This window comes from Phacochoerus africanus, chromosome 15, assembly GCF_016906955.1.
Source record: "Phacochoerus africanus isolate WHEZ1 chromosome 15, ROS_Pafr_v1, whole genome shotgun sequence".
NCBI lineage: Eukaryota > Metazoa > Chordata > Mammalia > Artiodactyla > Suidae > Phacochoerus > Phacochoerus africanus.
The window spans coordinates 81,099,307-81,124,482 of NC_062558.1; the positions used below are offsets into that span (position 1 = coordinate 81,099,307).

The window sequence follows — 25,176 nt, forward strand, 5'->3', positions numbered from 1 at the left end:
TGAGCATTCGGGGTTCATCCCACAGTTTCACCTTCAATGTGCTGTGGTTGATAACCACACCCCCAGCCCCAGTGTACCTGGTAAGGCTCTGTGCTCCAGCACCTACCACATGCCTCATAACTACCCACATGCAGCCTTTTCAAGAGCTGCCTCCCTTACCCCACAGCTTGACTGAGATCTCTACTCAGGCAGAAATCATGCCTCATGCATCCCTGCAGCCTTGAACTCTCTGCAGGTACAAAATGCAGGCTTAACATCTTTGTACTAATGGATGTGTGGCCCAGGATCAGCTCAGTCAACAGAGAGGAGATGTGGACAGGTGAGCTGGCAACAGGGAAGTCTGTGCTCTATACTACCTCCAGAATTGCATCCTGTCCCTGGATGGACTCTGAGGGCTGGTCCCTACTTCTTCACGGCCCCAAATCCCCCCAGTCCTGAACTTTCATCTCCTGATCAGCCCAGGTGGACATCAGTCTCTCCAAACCTCCACAAGGAATTTTTCAGAAGTACGTAACAGAGTTCGTGTCGTGGCTCAGCAGTTAACGAATCTGACTAGTATCCACGAGGATGAGGGTTTCATCCCTGGCCTTGCTCAGTGGGTTAAGGATCTGGCGTTGCCATGAGCTGTGGGGTAGGTCACAGACACAGCTCAGATCCTGCATTGCTGTGGTGTAGGCCAGCAGCTGCAGCTCTGGTTCGACCCTTAGCCTGGGAACTTCTATATGCTGCAGGTAAGGTCCTAAAAAGACAAAAAAAAAGAAAAGAAAAAGAAATACTCAACAACCAAGTCCTCACTCTCACCACCACCACCACCACCACAGCCCATCCTGGCTTTACCACAGGTGAAGGCAAGTCTACACTCCTGGGCTTCTCTTTCCAGGCCCTCACCACCAGCCCTTCAGAAGAGCCCTGTCATCTGCTTCTCCTGGGACTCCCCAAGTGTACACCCCATTCATCCACACCCAGTCCCAGTTCTGCCCTGAGTTCACCACACTTCTTTATTCCTGATGACCCCTCAGGCTGCAACACCCATCCCCCTTCTCCACCAGGAAAAATGCCACTCAAGCTTAAGTTCTAGCTCAAATTTGATGCTTTCTGGGAAGACCCTGCTACCTGTCCCCCAGTGTCCTGCACGACCCTGCAGCCCCCAGTGACTGCAGGCCTGGAATTCACTGTTCATGCACCTCCCTCCCCTGCTGCCCTGGGCACCACCCCTCGTAGGCATCACATGCGCCCGAGCCTCAGAGGCTGTTTCTCTCCCAGGGTCTCCTTATTCAAGGACCTAAAATCCTGGCACAGAATAGGAGCCCAATGAACAATGGTTGAAAAAATGCATTTCTGAAATGTCAGTTTCATCAGACGCCCCCCAAGAAAAAAGGCTGGAGTTCCCATTGTGGCTCAGCAGGTTAAGAATCTGACTAGTATCCATGAGGATGCAGGTTCAATCCCTGGTCTTATTTAGTGTGTTAAGGATCTGGTGTTGCCTCAAGCTATGGTATAGATCACAGAAGTGGCTTGGATTCTGTGTTGCTGTGGCGTAGGCATAGGTCTGCAGCTGTAGCTCTGATTTGACTCCTAGCTTGGATACTTCCATATGCCACAGGTGCAACCCTAAAAAAAAAAAAAAAAAAAGCCTGGCCCTGTGCCACTTCACAGGGGACTGCACTGTGGACATAGCACCTGCTAGGACATCTAGAGTGAGAAGAAATGGGAAACTGAGACATATTGGGAAATCCTAAAATTCTCACTGAGGCAAGGCTGGAGCATCACCTTTGGTTACCCCCACCTTCCTGGACACATGGCAAAAGACTCTATCCCTCCCACTGACCCAGTACTTCATGGGAAAACCCGAGCCCAGCCCAGCCCCTACCGGATGCTGTCCCGCTCCGCCACGATCTTGTCCCGTTCCTGGAAGGCCCAGTCCCGCCGGCACTTGGCCACATCCGCCTCCTGGAGGGCTTCCTTCAGTTCCTGGCACAGAGCCTTGCACTGCTTTCGAAGGATTTCGGCCTCCTTGTTGGCCCTCCCAGCATCCATTGTCACTGTGTCTTTGATCTGGTGCATGTTAGGGGCAAGCAGAGGAGAGGTTACTGGGCCTTCTGGCCTGGAAGTGCCCCCCACCCCGCCAACCCCTGACTGGTGCAGAAGCTGGGGCTGGACTCACGGGAGATGGAGGGAGACATAGGGATCCCAGGCAGAGCCCATCCTGACACACGCCAGCTGTACCCCACCCCACCTCACTCCAATGACTACATGCCCACAGCCACTCTCAGACTCCTAGTGATGCTAAACTAGGGTCTACCCAAACACAGCTCCACACAGAGCCAGGACCGGAAGCCCAGCCCCTTCTCCGCCATAGTCTCAGAGGCCCAGGTGGAACGCCCCCCAGACCCTGCCCTAGCCGTTACAGGCGTGCATCTTACAGAGAGCCCACCAATCTCCCTAAAGAACTATCATGACAAAACCACTGCGGCGAGGGTGCAGCACTAGTCATGATACTCCATGCCCACTGTATCTGCAATGCGGTTTTCATACTCCAGCATACTGAGTTACAGAAGTCTGAAAACACCGCTATGTGTGCTGATGAAGTCCTATGTGCCTCAGATCATTTAAAAGGATGAAATCTAAAGGACATACAGGTTATATTCAGATAACCCCTGCCCGAAGTGTTAAGTGCTCCATAAAAATTTCGTATCAACCTCATGAAGCACTCTTACAGAAAGCTCCCTCTGTGCCTCTATAGCCTCAAAAAACATGGGGAATTTGACAAATGACAAGTGAGCGTCCACTGCAGGAGCAATTCCTAGTCTAGCTGAAAGGCTTTCTGAAGAAATGAAATATACACAAGACAAGGCTGCCCCTCTGCCCTGCCCTCTGCCTCCCACGGTTCTTCCCCTCTTGCCCCTTGGCATCATCCTCTACCTCCATGGCCCTTCCTGCCTAACACACTGCTCTGCCTTCTGCCAAACTCAGTTCCTCAAGGAGGGCTAGATGTCAGAAATGCACCTGCATCCAGGGGCCGGAGAAAGCACTGCCAGCCCACGTGACCAAACTGGCCTTCCTATGAGACGGGCTCCGTCGGAGGGGCCTGTCTTGGGAAGCAACCTGGGCCTGGAAGGACCTCTGTGACAGGCAGCAGTGCCCCAAAACTTCCCTGTGGCAGGGACCAACTGTCCAAGACAGTTCCTATGTGCCCCTGAAGCCAATGAGCCTTCAGTGGACCTCATCAGTGCACAGCCAGAGGCTGGACCTCAACCCATGTAAGGAAAGCCTCGTGGACAAGCCCACTTGGGATGTTGGGAAGCAGGGGAAAAAGCAGCACTGACTTGGCATCCAGAGAGAGGCAAAGACCCTCACAGAACCCCCCGCCCCCCAACGGCCCTTTCTTTGCACAAGATACTTTGGAGAAGATGGTAGAGAGAGGAAAGGGCAGTGGGAGAGAAGAGAGTAAATGAAGAGAGTAAATGAGCAGAATGAGGACAGTTCTGAAACCAGGAAGCTAGCTTGGCCCAAAAGCCCATCTCAGCTGACCCCCCAAGAAGCAGCTGCTGGAGAGGAGAGGGATCAATCCTCAGGGGATTTGCAGGTTCTGGGGAGACAAGATCCTTCCACCCACACCTCAGGCCAGGATGGCCCAGGCTACAGGCCAGGTAGGGAGTGGTCTTGTCCTAGAAGTCAGATAAACTCAAGGAGCTGAGGGTTTCAGTTCTACAAGTTGCAGGGCTTGGGGTGGAGGCAGGGCCCTCCTCTCCAGCCTGCTGACTGGGCTCAGTGCCCAGAAAAGATTCCTACCTCAGCTGACAGGCCAACCTGACATGCGGCCAATGCCCCCTGTGAAGGCCCAGGAACTGGGCTCCAGGACGGAGGGCACGCATAAGCCCTAGGAGGGGGTGACACATGCCACCAGATGCTGGCACCACGGGGAATTTGGGGGTCTTCCTCAATCCTACAAAGAGCACAGTTAACCTCTACAATCTCAAAACCTCTCTAAAGTGGCCACTGTTCTATCACAGACTCACTTCCCATGAGTTACCACATTGTCCTTGACTTTTTAGTTTAGTGCCTGACTCCGTCATTTTTAATGTTTTCTTCATCATTTTGTGTTCCTTATTTGGTATCAATATTTTCCCCAACAAGTAAGCTCTCAGGTTCCAAAATATGAAAATGAGGTGATTGTTTCTCCAAGACAATTACCAAGTTCTAACACATTAAATTTACTTATTAAATTTTTCTTCATTATGGCTTCTTAAAAATTTCATCAAAGTAAATATTCTTTTTCACGATGGCTTTCACCTTGATAGTTTGAAGAAGTCTCATTCCTTTTTTATCAGGCAGTCATGATTTGGCCCATTTTTGCCTATAAACAATGTGCTAGGGTTCACCCTAATACTAACAGGGTAGAAAGATTCAGATGGGCATAATAAAATCCTGATAATAGAGACTCAACCCATTCTTGCTTTATGCAGCTACTATTCTAAGAGTGTTTTCAATGTTAAATCATGTGATCATCACAAGCATCCTGTGATACAGATGCTATCATCATTTCCATTTTGTAGAGAAGGAAACCAAGGCCCAGAGAGCTAGGAGAGGTGAGAGGCAACCTGGCTGAGGAAGCCCACTCTCCAAGCACAGCCCAGCACTGCCTGGGCACAAGGAGCCATCACTATCCACAGAGAGGTTCAGAATGCCCCCTGAGCCTCAGCCTTGCCTCACATTTGGTCCAGAGGGCTCTGGCTACAACAATCCATGCCTACACTGTCCCTTACCAAGCTGCCTGACCTTTAGCACTTATTTCTCACTTCTCACAGGCCCATTTCAAAGCCTGCATTATAACTGACCTGCACAGAAAAGCAGAATGGAGAGGTATGAGCAGAGAACCATTCCAATGGAAAAATGTCTGCAATCATCAAGCTCAGCAGCTCTGAACAGAGCCACAACACCAACCAATGGGATAGGCAATTTCCAACGGGGGAGTCCATAGGCCTGTCCAAGCCTGGGATAGGCAATTTCCAACGGGGGAGTCCATAGGCCTGTCCAAGCCCCAGCAGGGCATACCTGGTCCTAGGAGCAAGGAGCATCAGCAATGAGGCCTATGTGGCCAGTAGGGAAGATGAGGAGAATCCACACTGACCACTCTGGAGTCAAGCTGGGTGGCTCAATTCCAATGCTACTGAGCCCCACCCTCTAACCCTGGGGGCATGTCCCCCCAGGAGCAAGGCTTGAGAAGGACCTTGGGCTCGGCCCAGTAGAACATCTTTCCAGCAAGAGCCCAGGCCACCCCTGTAAAGAGCAGAGTCCTCAGATGTTGGGGGTGGGGAATAACTGAGTGTGGACTTTCAGACTCACAAGGTCAAAGGTATCTATGGCTTTGGGAACTTGGCCTTGGGATCTTGCTTCTTAATGAGCAAGCCCTTGAGCTGACTTCCAGCCTAAGACTGAGCTGAGTATGCACCATCCCATCTTCTCTTTACACTGACAGCTCCAGACAACCGGGACCATAGCTGGACCTCGTCTGTACCCCCCTGCAGCCCAACTAAGCTAGGCACCCAGTGCGAGCCCAGCAGTCAGGCGGGCAGTGTCTGATAACCCAGCCAGAGGCAGGCAAAAGCTAGAAGCCATCACTCCCTGCAAGTGCAAACACCATGTGCACCCCACCCTTCCTCCCTCCCTGCTTTCCCACCTGTCGCAGTGCCTCCATCTCCTCGCTGGCTGCCTTTTTCTCAGACGTGCTGCTCTTAAGTTTGGACTCAGCCAACTCCACCTCGGTCTGCAGCTTGTCCAGCTCAGAGATGACCTGGTCACGCTCGCTCATGATGAGCTTGTACTCGCTGTACACTGCATCCCTCTCCTCCTTGTATTTCTCAGACTCCTTGGCGGTTTTCGCCTGTGTGGTCCTCAGCTCTGTCAGCTCTGACTGCAGCAGCTCCATCTCCCACTGCAGGTCCTTGTTCTGGGCCGTGGCCTTGTTCAGCTCGTGGTGGATGGCCTCAAACCTGGGGGAGGGGGCAGCCAGGATGTGGAGGGGGTGGGGACTTGCCCAGCCAGCTCTGCAGCACTGGACAGTCAAGCGTGAAGTTTCAAGTGAGGTCATTCTCCACCCCCTCTCAAGACAGAAAAGTCATAGAGGACCAGTGCCCCTGGACCTGGAATTTTTCTTAGCCTTTTACAAATACCGGAAGTTGAACTGAGGACTTCACGCCCTCTGCTCTACTAGAAATAACACTGTTACTTCTTCCATGGTAAAGCTACATTATTTTAAAAAACAAAAACAATGCCAGAATCACAGCCTATGAAAGATAAAAGTAGCCTGAATAACTGCTGTCTGGCCATCTCGCTTTACAAATACAGATGATAAGGCCTTGAGACATGACTGGCCCAAAGTCACCACGTTAGTGTTAAGGCACAGCCTGGTCCTTCTAGGTCAGGAACCTTCCACACAGGCAGCCCTGCAGATTTAGAGCTCTAGAGCAGCATTTCTGAACGTGGGTTCCTCAGAACACCAATCTTGCACAGCACTCCCTTTAAAAAGCGTGCTCACTAATGACTAATGTTTGGAAAACACTGCATTCTGTCTCCTCTTGGGATAGTCTAGAGCACAGAACAGTAAGGGTTCTGAGAAGTCCTGCATTGCAGACATGTGTTAGTATGTAACCCACAAATCCTCAAACTCGATTATAGCCAGACAGCACTTTGTACACAAACCTGATAAGCACCCAGAGAACACGTATTTCACAGGAATGTACCTTAAGAAACACTGTGAAGGCAGGGATCACATCCCTACAGGTATCTACCTTAATAAAAAGTCAAATTTTAAAGGAATTTATGCCTGGGAAAATCAACTTTTCTATCTGCAAGGTGGACTGGGGAAACGGTTGCGTGGAGGCCTCAGAAAGAGGATGGTTAGAACACATCAGAATTGTTCAGATGAAAGAAAGGAGCACAATTCCCAGGACATACTGAGTGTCAACAAAATGTTTCCTGGAGTTCCTGTTGTGACTCAGCAGGTTACGAATTGGACTAGTATCCATGAGGATTCGGGTTTAATCCCTGGCCTTGCTCAGTGGGTTAAGGATCCAGTGTTACTGTGAGCTGTGGTGTAGGTTGCAGATGCAGCTCAGATCTGGGTTTGCTATGGCTGTGGCGTAGGCCGGCAGATGCAGCTCCAATTTAACCCCTTCCCTGGAAACTTCCATATGCTGCAGGTGCAGCCCTAAAAAGCAAAAAAGGAAAAAAAGAAAATGTTTCCTGAAAAAATAAAGTTTACCAAAGGAGAAAGGAGGGTGGGAGGAGGGATCAATGAGGAGTTCGGGATTACCATATATGTACCACTATACGTAAAACAGATAATCAACAAGGACCAGTAGAGCGCAGGGAACTATGCTCAATATTTTGTCATCAATTATAAGGGAAAAAAAATCAAAAAGAGTATGTATATGTGTGTATGTGTATACATACATGTGTATATGTGTGTGTGTGTGTATAGCTGAATCACTGTGCTGTATACTTGAAACCAACATAATACTGAAAATCAACTTCAATTCCAAAAAATAAACAGACTGGAGGCTATAACGATTATGTTTGCCAGGAGAGAAATGAAAAATAAAAAAGAGGGGCGTTCCCTAGCAATTCAGCAGGAGAAGTACCTGGTGTTGTCACTGCAGTGGTTTGGGTTGCTGCTGTGGCTCAGGTCTGATTCCTGGCCTGGGAACTTCCACATCCCATGGGCGTGGCCAAAAAATAAAAACAGAGAAAAAGCAAGCAAGCAAGCAAATGCTTCCTAGAGATAGGTCATTTTTTTACTGAAAAAGCTCAACTGCTTGTGCTCTTTTCACCCCCAGAAAGTGGCTGGGAGCCTTGCAGATAACCCACAAGCCCACAAAGGACAGCAGCCCCTGGCAGAGAAGATGCATTTGGTCTCTGGCCGTGCTCCAAGAGCTAGAGACAGGTCAGCCCTGACCCTTGCCACCATGGTCCCTACCTCCGCAGGGAGAGGGCACACTGGTGCTGCAGCTGGATGGCCGTGTCCCTCTGCTGGGTCAGCATCTCCGTCTGCTTCAGCAGGCGCTGGTTCTCCTCCTCCAGCTGCTCCAGACGGCTCAGGTCCGAGTTGTGAATGGCAACTTTCTCACTGTACCTCTTCCGCAGGGCGTCATAGTCCTTCTTCACCACCTCCAGCTTGTCCATGGCCGTGTCATACAGCTTGTTGAGAATTTCTGACGACCCGTTGTGCTTCAACACCTGGAGAGCAGAGAATGCTTCCTGAGGGTCTGAGGGCAGGAGGAATGACAAACTCACCCCTGGTCTGGGGGAAGAATTGCTGACAAAGGTGGGGAGGTCACATCCTCTGGCTTTCAAGAGCCTCCTGGTCGATTCCACAGCCCTGCAGTCACACTGAGTCGGTTCATTGTCTCACATATGTCTCTTAGTGGGGTGCAGGAAACAGTATAGCAGCCCTGCTTGCAAGCTAACCCTTGGCTGGCATCTGGGAACGTAAATGGTAAGCAGTTCCCTGCACTGATACAAATCTTCCCTGAGTGACAAGAGGGGTGCCCCACGCCTGGACTCTCAGGCTGAGTACTTGCTTTCCTCTGGGAGTCTGGAACTCCACAGCTTGCTAAGCCCCTAGTATAAACACCAGGCAGGAATGTCTTGTGGGCTCCCCTGGCAACACTTCACCCATGCTGTCACCAACCCCCTGCAACTGCACAGCAGGAGGACTCTTGGAACCCAGTGCCTGGTTTCCTCTGAACTTCACCCCATGCACCTCCTCCCTTTGCTGATTTTGCTTTGTGTCCTTTTGCTGAATAAATTTTAGCTGTATGATTATATGCTGAGTCTCGTGAATTCTAGCAAATCATCGAACCTGGGGGTGATGCTAAGGAGCCGCAACATAAGTACCTAATATGTTTTAGCCCTGCTCTAGGTGCCAGTGATGCTGAACAGACACAATGACTATGGTTGGTGAACCTCTTACTCTGATGGGACGATAAAAACTCACACGCAGATGGAGATAGGTAGATAGACCAAATAAAATAACTTCAGAGCACAAAAGGGCTGTCAAGCAAATAAAAATAAAATAGGATGAGCTGGAGAAAGACTTTTTTACTTTTCGGCCACACTTGCAGCATGGGAAGCTCCCAGGCCAGGAATCAATCCTGTGCCACAGCAGTGACTTGATCCAGTGCAACACTGGATCCTTAACCCACTGAGCCACACAAGAACTCCAGAGACTTTCGAGCCGCAGAGAAGAAGGTCATGAGAGAGGCTAAAACCCAAGGAGGCCTCTCAGTAAGAAAGTGACTTCTGAGCTTGGGTGCAAATTAGGAGCAGCAGCCAAGAGCACATCTGGCAGAGGACAAGCAAGTGCAAAGGCCCTGAGGCAGGAATCACCGGTCATGTTCTAGGCACAAACACAAAAGCAGCACCAAGTGACTGGAGCCCCATGAACAAGGAGGAGTGGGTTCAAAAAAAAAAAGGTCAGAGAAGTGGACGCAGCTTCAAAGCTCACAGCAAAGACTATATCCTAAGTGAAATGAGAACCGTTGAGAGGGTTTTAAGCAAAAGAGCATTCTACTCTGATCTGCAGCACTTTAATGACTCAAAGTGCCACTCTAGAAAATAAAATACAAGATAAGCTAAGCGGTTGTCGGGGGCCTGCTGACTTCTGCTCAGGACCTCAGGGGATCAGGGCCCTTGGCTAGGTCCCTCCACATCCACATCTCTAGGTTTGTTTCCTTATTCCTCCAAAGGTAGGACTGAGCCAAAAAAGCTTGCTTAACTCTTCCAGCTCCAACAGTCCAGGAATCGCCAGGCTCATCTAGCTCACGGGCCCCAAGTCACCAGAGAACCTAGAACTACTGAGATTCCCTTCAGAGGAAGGGTTAGCCCTCAATAAATATGATTAATAAGAAGGAGCTAACTCCCAAGTCAGACTCTTTCAGAGACAAGGAAAGTTAAGTCCGTTCCTCTAAACATTAGCTCTGAGGAAGACGGAGAAAAAAGGCATCTCATAAATCAGCTCTTTCAGGGCATTTAGCCCTTTTTCCTTTCTTCTTTCCTTTTTCTTTTTTCACATTAAAACCCTCTCCTCCCAATGAAATCTTACAAGGACATCAACATACAAAACTCATTTTATTTTTTTACTTTTTTGCTTTTTAGGGCGCACTTTCGGCTTATGGAGATTCCCAGGCTAGGGGTCAAACTGGAGCTACAGCTGCCAGCGTATGCCACAGCCATAGCAACACTAGATCCAAGCCGCATCTGTGCTCTACACCACAGCTCACAGCAAAACCAGATCCTTAACCCACTGAACCAGGCCAGGGATTGAACCTGCAACCTCATGGTTCCTAGTCGGATTTGTTTCCGCTGCACCACGACAGGAACTCCCAAAACTCATTTTAAAAAATGGTACACAGCTTCCTCCGGTGTTTAAAATCTTCCCTGTTTTATGAAAATGCTTCACTGCTGCACATCAGGACTGCACACTAAGAAAACAAGTCAGAAAGCCACCAACTAAGCCCCAGCCTATCATTTTAAAGTCTTCTTAACATACAACGGAACATCTTCAAACATACAGCAGAGCATAGCAAATAAAGTAGCAGAATTTTAAGTACCCACCACTCAGCTTTCACCTTAACAGTCATTCTTTGGATTTGTGGGGGATGGGTTCTGGGACCCCCCTCAGATACCAACATTCACGAATGCTCTGATCCCTCATACAATAATGCTACATACGACCTTCACACATCATCCCATACACTTCAAATCATCTCCACTTAGAATACCTAACCCAACGTAAATGCTATGTAATTAGTTACCTGCAAGGCAAATTCAAGGTTTGCTTTTTGAAACTTTCTAGAATTTTTTTTTTCACCAATCTCCAATTGGTTGACTCTTCAGATGCGGAACCCACTGACACAGGGGACCAACTCTATCTTGTCACATATCTCAAACTGCTTTCTAAAGATATAAAATATTACAAATGTTTAGCTAAAGCCCCCAATACACCCTTCTCTTAACCAGTCGCCCTCTCTTCCCCTCCAGAATTAACTGCTCCCCTAAAATTGTGTCAACCATCACCAGGCACAATATTTTACTTATACTACTTATGTATCCGTGAAATTTCCTAACAGCACTCCATGTGCTTCCTTCTAGTCAATGCTGCTTTTAGGGTTTAGTCAGTGGATCAGGTAGTATTTCACTGTAGGAGTACATCACACGTTCCTGTTCTGATGAGTGGATGTCTGCATCAACTCCATTTTCTTGCTGTTATAAATGATACTACCGTGAACACTGCATATGTTTCCTCTCTGATACCTGTAAGCTTTCCTCTATAGGGTGGACACCTACAAGTAGAGCTAAAGGTCAGAATATGGACTTTTCCCTGCCATCTGGACAATGCCAAGTTGCTCTCCTAGGGTGGCTATCCCAATTTACATCCCAGCAGTGAGCAGGAGTACTCAGAGTTACCGCTGTCAACGAGCGCATCCTCACCCAGATTTCATAGGTCAGATTTCCCTTTTAAATGTTAACTGTGATAAAATACACACACCCCAAAATGTCTTAACCAGTTTTAACCTTGAGGTATACATTTCAGTAGTGTTATATATATTCACATTGGGGTTTTTTTTGTTTTTTGGGGGGAGGGGTTTGTTTTGCCTTTGTTAGGGCTGCACTTGCTGCATAAGGAAGTTCCTAGGCTAGGGGTCAAATCGGATCTACAGCTGCTGGCCTACACCACGGCCACAGCAATGCCAGATCTGAGCCATGTCTGCGACCCACACCACAGCTCACAGCAACACCAGATCCTTAACCCTCCGAGCGAGGCCAGGGTTTGAACCCGCAACCTCATGGTTCCTAGTCGGATTTGTTTCTGCTGCACCACAACGGGAATTCCTGTTAGATGTTTTTATGATATATATATATATATATATATACACATACATTCATATTGTTGTGTGACCAATCTCCACAACTTTTTCATCTTGCAGAACTGAAACTCTGTCCCCCTTAACCAACAACCCCTTGTTCCCCCTCTGCCCAGCCCGACAACCACCCTTCTAACTTAAGGTTCTATGAATCTGACTACCCTAGAGGTACATACCGTATTTATAAATGGAATCATACAGTATTTATCTTTTTGTGATGTGACTAACATTTCATTTAGCAAAATGTTCTCAAGTTGTACTCCTGGTTGCAGTTATGTGACAGAATTTCCTTTTTGTTTTATTTATGTGTCGTGGGGGATTGGTTTGGGGTTTTTTGGCTATGTCTGTGGCATGCACAAGTTCCTGGGACCGAACCCGAGCCACAGCAGCCACCCAGGTCACAATAGTGACAACACAGGATCCTTAACCTGCTGAGCCACCAGGGAACTCCTTCCTTTTAAAGATGAATATTATTCCATTGTACACATGCACTGCATTTTATTTACCCATTCATTCGTCAGAAGATATGTGGATTGTTTCCACCTCTTGGCAACTGCGAAACAATCAGATTTCTTTTTTAGGCCAGTCTCATGAGTTAAAAAATAAGATTTTCATTGCCAGTCTCATGAATTAAAAAATAAGATTTTTTTTTAAACTTGCTTTCTGGGTTACTAGAATGACAGAGCAAATCTCTTTACATTTACTGACTGTACACATTTCCTTCTGTGAACTGCCTGTCACATCCTTTGATTTTCTTTCCCTCCTTCCTTCCCCACTTGCCCTTCTTTCCCTCCCTCTCCTTCTCTCTTCCTTCCTTTCTGTAGGACTGATTTTTAAATTCCCCGGACTAATTCTTTTCCAGTTATATTCATTACAAATATCTTCTCCCAATATGTGACTTTTATATTTTCCTGGGGTGTAACTGGTTACTAAAATTTTAATTTTAATATGGTACAATCTATTAATCATTTCCTTTATGACCTGTGCTTTAGCTGTTTAAGAAATTCTTTCCTTCTGAGAAATATTTTATATCTTAGAATTGTGTTAACATGGATGTGAAATACAAATCCATCAAGTTATGTAATTCAGATTTGAATATTCTATTTTGTGTAAGTCATGTATCAGTAAACATGAAAAATATCCATAAATGGAGTTCCCATTATGGTGCAGCAGAAACAAATTCGACTAGGAACCATGAGGTTGTGGTTCAATCCCTGGCCTCACTCAGTGGGTTAAGGATGTGGCATTGCTGTGAGCTGTGGTGTAGGTCGCAGATGCAGCTTGGATCTGGCATTGCTGTGACTCTGGCGTAAGCCGGCAGCTACAGCTCAGATTCTACCCCAAGCCTGGGAACCTCCATATAACAAGGGATGCGGCCCTTAAAAGACCAAAAAAAAAAGAAAAGAAAAGAAAAATATCCATAGAGGAAAAAAAATTAATGAAGCACCAAAAAGAAAAGAAAATCTTTCCTTCCTATCTTGAGATCATAAAAATACTCATTAGTTTTTCTAAAAAACAATTTTACTTTTCACATTTAAATCTGAAAACTATTTGGAATATAGTTTTGTGTATGGTGCATGATGGAGATACAGCATAATTTTTTTCCATAAATCACTAGACAAAGGACAACTAAGTAAAGAACTAAGAAGCAAGTGAAGGACAAACTGAGGACCTCCTGGATTTGTCCAGGTGCAGACAACGAGAACTGGAGAACACCAAGGATATCAGCTGGCACACTGCCCGCTACTGAGAGGTAAGAAGGGTATCCCACAAGGACATGCCCACACATGCCAAGGACACAGCCATGGAGAGTACTCCTGACTTCAGGGTCGATAGGTGCCTTCTAGCCACATCTGGAAAAGATCTCACTTCTAGACCAGATTGCCCTGAGGGGTGGCCAGTACCTCAAACATTTCAATTTACAAAATCACTCCAGGAGTTCCCGTCGTGGTGCAGTGGTTAACGAATCCGACTAGGAACCATGAGGTTGCGGGTTCGGTCCCTGTCTTTGCTCAGTGGGTTAACGATCCGGCGTTGCCTGAGCTGCGGTGTAGTTGCAGACGCGGCTCGGATCCCGTGTTGCTGTGGCTCTGGCATAGGCCAGTGGCTACAGCTCCAATTCGACCCCTAGCCTGGGAACCTCCATATGCCGCAGCAGCGGCCCAAGAAATAGCAAAAAGACCAAAAAAAAAAAAAAAAGTCACTCCAAACATACCCGAGCCAGGTGAGAACCCCATGGCTCCAAGAGTCCACTGGTTCACTACAGAACAAAGGCATTGCTGCCATTCCCAGAGCTTCCCACAAGGTGGCAACCCTGGGCAGACCTGACAAATGCACTCCCACAGTTGTCTAGCCTTGCAAACTTCATAAGGAAACAGGAGTTCCCTCATGGCACAGTGGGTTAAGGATACGGTGTTGTCAATGCTGTGGCTCAGGTTAGATCCCTGGCCAGGGAAATTCCGAAGGCTGCAGGTGTGCCCCCTCCCCACCCCCCACCAAAAAAGGAAAGAAGCAATATATCTCTCATCACAAGAAAAAAATTTTTTCTAACTATGTAAGTTGATGAATGTTAATTAGACTTATGTGGTGATCATTTCACAATGTATACAAATATCAAATCATTATGTTGTACACCTGAGATTAATATAATGTTATATGTCAATTACACCTCCATTTAAAAAAAATAAAACAAAACATAAATTATCACCCCATATATCAAAAGTAAAACAATTTTTTTTTTCTTTTTAGGGCCACACCTGCGGCATATGGAAGTTCCCAGGCCAGGGTTGAATACAAACTACAGCTGCCTGCCTATGCTATAGCCACAGCAACTCGGGACCCTAGCCTCAGCTGCAACCTACACCACAGCTCACAGCAACACCGGATCCTTAACCCACTGAGTGAGGACAGGTCCTCATGGATAGTAGTCAGGTTCATTACCGCTGAGCCAAGGCAATTACTCCCAGTAAAACCTAATTTTAAAAGTGGCCTTGAAACAATGCAGACAAAAATCTTGTTCTGAAGGGCACTGGCTCAGCAGAGCCCACCTTCACCATCCACAACAGAATCTGGAGTCAACACCATGGCTTGGCCTCTCCTCCCTCAGTCCCCAAAATTCCCCAACCATGAGGAGCTTGGATGGGGGTCTATGTGACAATCCATGGACAACTGAGGTAGAGTGAATCCGCTGCCAGGATGGGCCAGTTTCCCAGTGAGACAAGGCCAGTCAGAGAAAATCCCCGAACAGACACAGGGATCCCTTCTGGTGCCCAATATAGCCCTGAGAATGTGGTGGGATCTGGGTCAAAGGGACCCTGGGGAGACAAGGCTGATGGTCCACCCATCCGCAGGTGAAAACTGCACGAGGCCTGGAGGATAACATAAGTCAAAAGAATGTTGTTATAGTGATATAATGATATGAGGCTTCCTCAACTCCTAACCTCTCATCCTAACCCTGGCGTCACCAAGAATAGTCCCATTCCCACAGGACAGCAGCCGGATAGTCAAAAAGGCTCATGGGCCCCCAACACTTCTCGACTTTTCTCCACAAGCAGGGCTCAGAATCATGCCTGCTCTAATGCAATCAAAAGCCTCAGAGAAATTTGAGAAAGCCACGGCCACAGCTGGCTGCAGAGGATTTGAAAAACTATCCTATCAGTCTAGAATTTTCCCTTTTTATCATTAGAAGATTTTGTCCTTAGGAAATAGTTACACATACATGCACTAACAGTCAACGTCTAGCATTTCAACTAAGGCTAACGGAAGTCTGAGAGAGAGAACATTTAAATTTGGCTCAGAATTTTCTTTTTTCTTTCTTTTTTTTTTTTTTTTTTTTTGCTTTTTAGGTCTGCACCTGCAGCCTCTGGAACTTTCCAGATTAGGGGTCGAATCAGAGCTACAGCTGCTGGCCTACACCACAGCCACAACAACACTGGATCATCCCCGACCAACTAAGCGAGGCCAGGATCAAACTGCGACCTCATGGATAGCAGTTGGATTCGTTTCCACTGAGCCATGACAGGAACTCCTGGCCAACAATCCTCTAAAATGAAAAAGGTGGCACACTTCTCAGCTCAGACAAGCAGCGGTTCTTGGAAATGACTCCCCTCTGGCCTGTTAGAAGCAGGTGGAAGTGGCCCAAGGGAGGCACAGCACAAAGTCAAGGTCTGGTACCATCCTCACAGCAAGACAGCCAGAGCCTGCGCTGTCCCAACAGGGAGGCCAAGAACAGAGTGGCCCTACTCCACAGTGGTCAGAAACGCTCCGGGCTCCTCTGTGAGGCATGCCTTTCAGAGACTCAGAAACCCCTTTCCTGGGATCTCTGGGAAAAGAAGTCAACTTTCATCAACCACCAGAAAAAAAGTATATTTAAAGACAGGGGACCGAACCAGAAGGAGGAAAAGGAAGTTTCCTGGGGCCTTAAGTTTCCCAAAAGAAAACTGGCAGAACATATTTTTTAAAAAAAGAAAGAAAAAGAAAAAGCATGTTTTCAGCCTAGCAATTGTACCTCTAAGAATTAAACTTTTAGAAAAACATGCATTAAGGAATATAAGGGCATACCAAAAAATTATTTGTAACAGGAAAAAGTGTAGAAAAAGAAGATTCTCGGAGTTCCCGTCGTGGCACAGTGGTTAAAGAATCCGACTAGGAACCATGAGGTTGCAGGTTCGATCCCTGCCCTTGCTCAGTGGGTTAAGGATCCGGCGTTGCCGTGAGCTGTGGTGTGGGTCTCGCAGACTAGGCTCGGATCCCGAGTTGCTGTGGCTCTGGCGTAGGCCGGTGGCTACAGCTCCAATTGGACCCCTAGCCTGGGAAACTCCACATGCCTCGGGAGCAGCCCTAGAAAAGGCAAAAAGACAAAAGAAAAAGAAAATGAAGATTCTCAAGCCACACAGAATGGGGCTCATAAATTAGCGACAATGAAAAAGAGATATCTTGCTGGATGACCCAAATTTACACAAAGGAGACATAAGATATTTGTTGTAGTAAAGAACGTGCAAAACATCCTCTAAGCTGCTCCCCCACCAAGGCCTGGCCATCTCTGCCTTAGATCCCTCAGGCACTGCTGACACAACCCGGAAAAATCCAGACGGTGCATGCTGACTGATGTTCCCTGCAGGTGGAACCGCCATGCCGTGGCCCTCCCCACACACGTTCTCATGCAAGCACATGCAGGTGCACCAGAAAAACCACCTGACAGCAGCTCTGAAGGGGGAAAGGTCCCAGGACCCAGGCCAGCGCACCCTCCCACCCCAGCTGCCTTACTTCCTCTGACATAAATCAACACAGAGGGCTGGGGAGGCCACAAATCCCTCAGGCAAATATGCACAGCAAGCAAGGGCCTCTTCAAGATAACAAGGCGTGGGAGGAACCCAGCACAAAAAGGCACAAAACAGGCCTTGTCCAGGGAGGTCAACCTCTGCCCTGGGGCCTACGGGAGGAGACCTGTAGCCACCCTGTGTCCCCAGCTTCCTCAACCCAAGACCTGAGATTCTCACAGCCCAGGCACCTACCCCAGACCTGGTGAAGGTGCAAAGGCCCAGGCTGGGGACCAGGTGGCCTAGTGGCTCCAGGACGCACCACTCACCCCACATTTGGTGGTGGCCTGGGGCGGTGGGAGTGGGAACATCTCAGTCTGGATGTTTGTACCCTGTGGGGTCTGAGGAAAGTCACAGGATGGGAGGCAATAAAGCATCATGCCTCCAAAGGGCAGGTTTTTGGTTTTTTAAGACAAAGTGGTAACCAGAGTCTTTTATTTTGATATCCAATTCATGCACCATACAATTCACCCTTTAGGTGCACAATTCAATGGCTTTTGGTATAGTCACAAGGTTGTACATCAACTACCACTATTTTATTCCAGAACATTTTCACCATCCCAAAAAGAAACCCGTAACCATTAGCAGGCATGCTCCGTCCACCCAGCCCTTGGCCCCAGGGCCCCACTCATCTACTTTATGTCTGTGAATTTCCCTATTCTGGACACTTCACATAAATGGAATCATAATATGCAAATGTGACTGGCTTCTTTAATTTACCATGTCAGGGTTCGTCCACACTGTAGCAGGTATCAGTTTTTGATTCCTTTTTATGCTGAATAATATTCCATTGTCTAGAATACACAATTTATTTGTCCACTTATCAGTCTGTGGGCATTTGGGTTGTTTCCACCTTTTGGCTCTTATGAATAATGCTGCTATGAAAATTCACACTGTAAGTGTCTGTGTGGACATATGTTTTCAATTCTCTTGGGTTTATATCTAGAAGTGGAATTGCTGGGTTATCTAGTACCACATTTAACTATTTGAGGAACTGCCAAACTGTTCTCCAAAGTGACGGCACCACTTTACAATCCCATTGCAGTATGTAAGGGCTATGATGAGGCCACAGGGCAGATTTTATTCCAGACTTAATAGGACTAGAGGAGGTCCCGTTGTGACTCAGTGGAAACGAATCTGGCTAGCATCGATGAGGAGGCAGGTTTGACCCCTGGCCTCACTCAGTGGGTTAAGGATCCAGCATTGCTATGAGCTGTGGTGTAGGTCACAGACATGGCTCAGATCCCAAGTTGCTGTGGCTGTGGTGTAAGCCAGCAGCTACAGCTCCGATTCGACCTCTAGCCTGGGAACCTCCATATGCCGCGGGTGCAGCCCTAAAGAAACAACAACAAAAAAATAGGACTAGAATTAAAAACAATAATCAGAGCAAGCCTTGAGTGCTTTGAGCATGTGGGTATGTGGTATCCCCCACTTTATATGCAATCCCTCTAAGCTCCCAGAACCATAGGAGACCGTTCCTGCAACACCAGAAGGCAAAGCGACTTTCCTTAGACAGCCACAAACGCACCTGAAATTATGAATCTCTCAAAGAAGAACGAAATCTAAACAAGCCCCACAGAAAAAAGGTAACTAAGTTTAAAACTGGGTAGAGGAGTTCCCGTCATGGCACAGTGGTTAACGAATCCGACTAGGAACCACGAGGTTGCAGGTTCGATCCCTGCCCTTGCTCAGTGGGTTAAGGATCCAGCATTGCCATGAACTGTGGTGTAGGTCGCAGACGCGGCTCAGATCCTGCGTTGCTGTTGCTCTGGCTGGCAGGTACAGCTCCGATTAGACCCCTAGCCTGGGAACCTCCATATGCCGTAGGAACGGCCCAAGAAATAGCAAAAAGACAAAAAAAAAAAAAAAACCTGGCTAGAACAAATATCAGGGAACAAATGAGCAATGACACAAAGAGAGATGGAGGAGAAGACACAGAAGGGCCGCCCACCCTCAGAGGGGATGGTCAGCACTCACAGCCCACAAGGAGAAGGGACACAAACTCTGAGCTGGGGCTGTCCCTGCTTCCCAGGGGCCTCTGTTCACCACAGCTGCTCATCCTCACCTGCTTCTCACCCCAGATTTCTCCAAGGGTTTTCTTTCAAGGTAACAATGATCTACCTCTAAACCACTGAAAGCTCACAGTCCTGATCAGTGGCTCCAAGAAGCTCTGCGCACCATGCGGGAGCAAGGCTCTCTATAGGGCAATTCACAGCATTCAATACACACTAACCATGCTGGTCCAGCAACTGCAACTCAGTATCTCACTTCGTCCCTAGAGCAATGCTACCCTGGGCACCGCCCACCCCCTCCTGGAATGCTAAGGGACCAAGGAGAGGAAGATGGAGAGTGTGAGCTGCTCCTCTGAGATGGGGCAGCAGATGGGCTCCAGACGCCCCTGCTTTCTGCCCCAGCTGGAGTCCTGATGCCCTGACCTGCACTCACCTCCCCAGCCAGGAACCTTCCTGTTACCACGGCTGGGCCAGACCTGCCCCACACAAACAAACCCCTGATCAATGGGCTCACTGCAAAAACAACAGATACCTCCAAGTATACCCAGCTTAGGAGCCAGCACTGAGCCTGGACTGGGCACTCCACATAAAGCTTCGACAAATATCAGAGAAAGAAAATAAACCACAAGAAAAAATTTTTATTTTTCTTTTTTTTTGTCTTTTTGCCTTTTCTAGGGCCGCTCCCACGGCATATGGAGGTTCCCAGGCTAGGGGTTGAATCGGAGCTGTAACAGATCCAAGCTGTGTCTGTGACCTACACCACAGCTCACCACAACACCGGATCCTTAACCCACTGAGCAAGGCCAGGGATTGAACCCGCAACCTCATGGTTCCTAGTTGGATTCGTTAACGACTGTGCCACGACAGGAACTCCCAAAATTTTTCAAGAGAACAGTCTACAATGGGAAAATGCAGAAAACAGCCCAAAGGGCAATCGATAGAAGACTGGCTAAATCAATTATGCTGCTTCTATGTAACTCAATACTCTGCAGCAAATAAAAACAAGGAAGTAGAATTTGCACTGAAATAGAAAGATGCACATGACATATTCAGCAAAAAACAATGTTCGCAACTAAGCAATACTGCAATTCTACTTTGTCAAATAAGTTAATAAGATACAAAGGATTCTATGTATACAGCTAAACATTTCAAACTTTTCACTGGTGATATACTTACGGTTAGTTATCTCTGTTGAGTGAAACTACAGGAAGAACTCTTTTATTTTTATTTAATTATTTATTTATTTATTTTTGCTTTTTAGGTAGGGCTGCACCAGCTGCATATGGAGGTTCCCAGGCTAGGGGTCAGATTGGAGCTACAGGTGCTGGCCTACACCGCAGTCACGGAAATGCGGGATCTGAGCCTCGTCTGCGACCTATACACCACAGCTCAAGGCAATGCCGGATCCTTATGCCACTGAGCAAGGCCAGGGATCGAACCAGCATCCTCATGGATGCTAGTTGGGTTTGTTTCCGCTGAGCCACAACAGGAACTCCAAGTTCTTTTAATTTTTAAATGTCTGTATTTTTTGTTTTTTTTCAATAACGTGAATTTTGCAATTTAAAAAATAGCATAAAAACATGAAGAAGGAGCTGCCCTTCCCCCTTATGAACTACTTAACCTTATAGCCTTTGGAGGCATGGAGGCACGAAGCCCCACAAAGGATAAGAAGGGGATGGCGTGGGGAAGTGGGCAGCAGAGGGAAAGGCAGGCAGGAACACACAGAGTGGGACTGAGTGAGTACACAGATTAAGGATAATCAGAACCAGGTTTCTCACTGCTGGAAAAAGGTGTTACAAGAGTTCTCGTCATGGTTCAGTGGAAAAGAACCCAACTAGTATCCATGGGTTCAATCCCTGGCCCCACTCAGGGGGTTAAGGATCCGGTGTTGCTGTGAGCTGTGGTGTAGATCACAGATGCGGCTTGGATCTGGTGTGGGTGTGGGCGTGGCTTATGGCTGTGGCGTAGGCCGGCAGCTTCAGCTCTGATTCAACCTGTAGCCTGGGAACTTCCATATGCTGCAGATGAGGCCCTAAAAAGACAAAAAAAAAAAAAAAAGGATTCAAACTGGAAATGTTAGTGTGAACTCATGGTTTCCAATATCCATATTATATACTGAAAGACAGATCTATTAGTAGGAGGTATGTGTCAGTTATTCCCTACTAGTCCACTGAGAGGGCCTAGAAGCTATGACCCCCCAGGAGCAAGGAGTACACCATCATTCAGATCTTGCTTCTACATACCATTCTCCACTAAAAGGAATGTGGGTTCTAAGGAAAAATGTTTATTTTCAGGGCCAGGGCAGGGAAATTATAAAATGAGCCTGGAACATCTTCTTATGCCAGACGGCAAAGAAGTGCTCAAAGAGTGAAGGGTACATGTCAAAAAGAGCAGCAAGCTTGAAGGGGTTCCCACGGAGTAAAACAGGAAACCCTGAGCATAAACACACACACACACACACACGTATGGGTGTATAAAGAGAAAACAAGCATCATTACAGGGGAGAAGCCTGGAGACACCACCTGAGTCAAGGGATCAAAATGAACACCAATAGTAATGTCATATCAAGCCAAGTCCTGATCAATAGGATGCAAGGAGAAAAAGGCACCATCACTTCTGTGATAGTCTTGCCAAAAATGAAAATACTCATTCAACCATAAAGATCAGCCAAATCCAGGCTGAGGGACAACCTAGAAAATATCTACCCTGTAGTCTTCCAAAGCATCAAGGTCATACAGGTCACAGCCTGAGGAACAGTTCCAGATGGAAGGAGACCTAAGAGACATAACAACTAAATGCTGAGCTTTATTCTGAACAGGATTATTTTCCCATTGAAGACACTATTGAGACAACTGGCAAAACTTGATCAGGGTCTGATGATTAGATGGTAGTATATATCTTGTTAATTTCTGATGTGTCTCCTGTTGCACAAGAGAATATTTTTGATTGCAAGAAATACACATTTACATGTTTGGGGTGATGGGAGCATAAGGTTGGCAACGGAATGAGACAAGAGAAAAATTCTTTGCACTGTACTTGCAACTCTTCCGTAAGTTTGAGAGTTTCATGATTTTAAAAATTAGGGGTTTGCTGGAGTTCCTACTGTGGTGCAGTGGTTAAGAATCTGACTACAGCGGCTCAGGTCACTGCCGATGTACAGGTTCAGTCCCCAGCCCAGTGCAGTGGGTTAAAGGGGTCTGGCATTGCTGCACCTGTGGTAGAGGTTGCAGGTACAGCTCAGATTCAATCTCTGGCTCAAAACTTCCACGTACCACGAGCATGGCCATAAAATTTTTTTTTAATTAAAATAAAAAATTAGGGGTTTGGGATTGGCATAAGCACATTATTGCATACGGAATGGATGGTCAGTAGGGATCTGTAAAGCCCTGGGAACTCTACCCAATGTTCTGTGATAACCTATCTGGGAAAAGAATCTGAAAAAGAATAGATATGTGTGTGTATATAACTGAATCACTTTGTTATACCACAGAAATTATCACAACTTGATAAATCAGCTATACTTACATAAAACTTTTTAAAAAATCATAAATGAAAACAAAGCAATAAAGATAACAGCATAGTACATTACCAGGTGAGTTCAGATTGTTATACACCAGCTTTGTGTCAATCAAGCCCCAACAGTCGGCTTTAATTGGGGAACCCTAACTGCCTGTGATGGGGATGGGGCTCTGCTTAATCAGACCTATGCTGTGGTGCTAGGAAGACACCCTGTCTCTCCCTGGGTCTCCCTTCCAACTAAAACATCCAACAACCTACAGACAGAGAGCATCATCTGTCCCTGGCATCTCCCTGGGCAGCCCAGGCAATTCCAGACCATAAGCTACAAGAGAGGAATGGCCAGCACTACTCACAGCAAGGAGCTGTTCTGACTGGCCTACTCCTCAGGCCTCTATTAACATGAAACAAGAGCTGAGCAAAGTGAAGAAACTAACTTGGACCCCGGAGAGCAACCAGACCAACAGGCCATGCTCCCACCCCAAAATAACGATAGTAACTTCTCCAAGTTTCTCTCTATCTGTAATCTCACACAATCCATACAAAGGAAAGAAGCTACAGACACCCCAAGGCCCCAGACTAAGTCAAATTCATGTTTCACCCTCTCATACCACAGAGCACCTCCTCCTTGGTAGCCCTTGAAATATTCATGATGTGTGATTATCTGATTAACAATCCCCCTCACCCCATTAGACTGTAGAGATCAGGAGAACGAGGGCTAAGTGCTCGTGAATATCGTGAATATCCCAGTGCCTCACAGGAAGGAGGCAGACACCAGAAATACTTGCTAAGTAGTCACATGGATATGTGGGTAGGCGAGTGGGTGGACGGATGGACCGATGAGTGTGGGTAGATAGGTGTCGGGTCAATAGATGGTGAATGAGTAGGTGGGTGAGTGGATGGATGGATGGATGGATGGACGGATGGATGGTTGATAGATGGATGAACTGGATGAATGGGTGGATGGATGACTATGTGGATGATGGGCGAGTAGATGGGTGGATAGTAAATGGATGATGCATGGGTGAGTGACTGACCTAGGTCTGCCCCCAGCTGCCCAACCTGTTTCTACCTGCTGCTGCTGGGCCCGGAGGTCACCAATCTCCTTCTGGTCCTCCTCATGGAGACGCTTCATGTCCTCCCATGACTGCTGTAGCAGGTTACGTTCCCGTAGCAGCTGTCCATTCTCCCGCCGCAGCATGTCCACGTCATCCTTCAGCTGGGTCTGGTCACTCAGGAGCCGGCTGTGGAGTGTGCTGAAATGTCCCCTGCACAGTGAGCCCCAGCCAGCCTCCAATCCCCACCCAAGGCATCATCTCCCCCCCAGGTCCCAGTGCACCAGACAGGAGCCAACAGCAGCCCTCCAGAGGCAGGCCAAAGCCTGCTATCAGCCAGATGCCAGAAAGACACAAATCATTTTTTTAAAATCTGACACTAAAAAGGCACCCAGGCCAAGGAAAGGAGATAAGCCCCCCTACCTGGTAAGACCTGGCACCTTCAAGTACAGATACCTTTGTCGGCAAGCAGGCAGGCAAATGCCCTCAAAGGGGCACCAGGAGACCAAATGGGAACATGCCCCAGATGTCTCCTGTAGCAACAGAGCCCAGACAGTGACCTATGGGCTCAGTGATCTGACTAGCCTATTGTCTCATGTGTTTAACCATTTTCCTACCCTTATGTGCTTCTGAAGCTGGCAATGGATGGTGTGGAAAACTGAGGCCCAAAGCCATAAACCCACTACTGAAAGCCCGCCACTTGCTACATGGCAGAGGCAGGGCTAGAACCAGAACCCCAGGCTCCAGGTCCAGAAGAAAAGACCATTAAGAGGCAGCCGTTCTGTGGACACTGGGAGCCCTTCCAGGCAGGCCCCACTCACTGGTAGAAGTCGGTCTCCTTGGCCACCTCCTCACACCTCTTCAAGGCGTTGGTGTGCTGGTTCTGCAGGCTCTGCAGGTCGGACATGGCCCGCACACACTGGATCTTCAACCTCTCATAGTCTGGATTCAGCCTGTGGTAGGGCCTGGCCCAGACGGCAAACAGCCCGGTGAACACAGGCCCCAGGATCACAATGACAAGAATGTCTCTCCCCTGGGAAGCCATATCCTGGGTCACCCAGCCCAGTGGTTCTCAAACACTGGCCTCCCGCATACCCTGCCACTGGTACCTGCTAAAGCCAGATGATCTGGCTGCACCCATACCAACAGAATCAGAATGCCCAGGATTGAGGACGTGACTGCTGATCTCCCTGCGTGAGCTTGGAGAGTGGGGAGGCTTCTCTCGGAGCCTCCGGGAGGCCACACGCAGGCCTGCACACAGTGGGCCCACCAGACCCCGAGATGAAGTCCCTCCTCTCGCTACAGAAGTGATTCCCAATCTTGGGTACATAATAAAAGACCAATTCTA

General features: G+C 47.7%; 1 protein-coding gene across 2 annotated transcripts in view; it reads right to left on the reverse strand.

Moving 5' to 3' along the window:
* Nucleotides 1-25,176, reverse strand: part of DLG5 (discs large MAGUK scaffold protein 5) — a 127,772-nt gene that overhangs the window by 37,831 nt on the left and 64,765 nt on the right. For both annotated transcript variants that reach the window (XM_047760124.1, XM_047760123.1), the window contains 5 exons: nt 24,650-24,793; nt 23,846-24,029; nt 7,979-8,238; nt 5,681-5,993; nt 1,871-2,055 (listed from right to left, as the gene is read on the reverse strand). In XM_047760124.1, the coding sequence (XP_047616080.1) occupies nt 1,871-2,055; nt 5,681-5,993; nt 7,979-8,238; nt 23,846-24,029; nt 24,650-24,793 (1,086 nt within the window). The remainder of the gene's footprint in view (nt 1-1,870; nt 2,056-5,680; nt 5,994-7,978; nt 8,239-23,845; nt 24,030-24,649; nt 24,794-25,176) is intronic.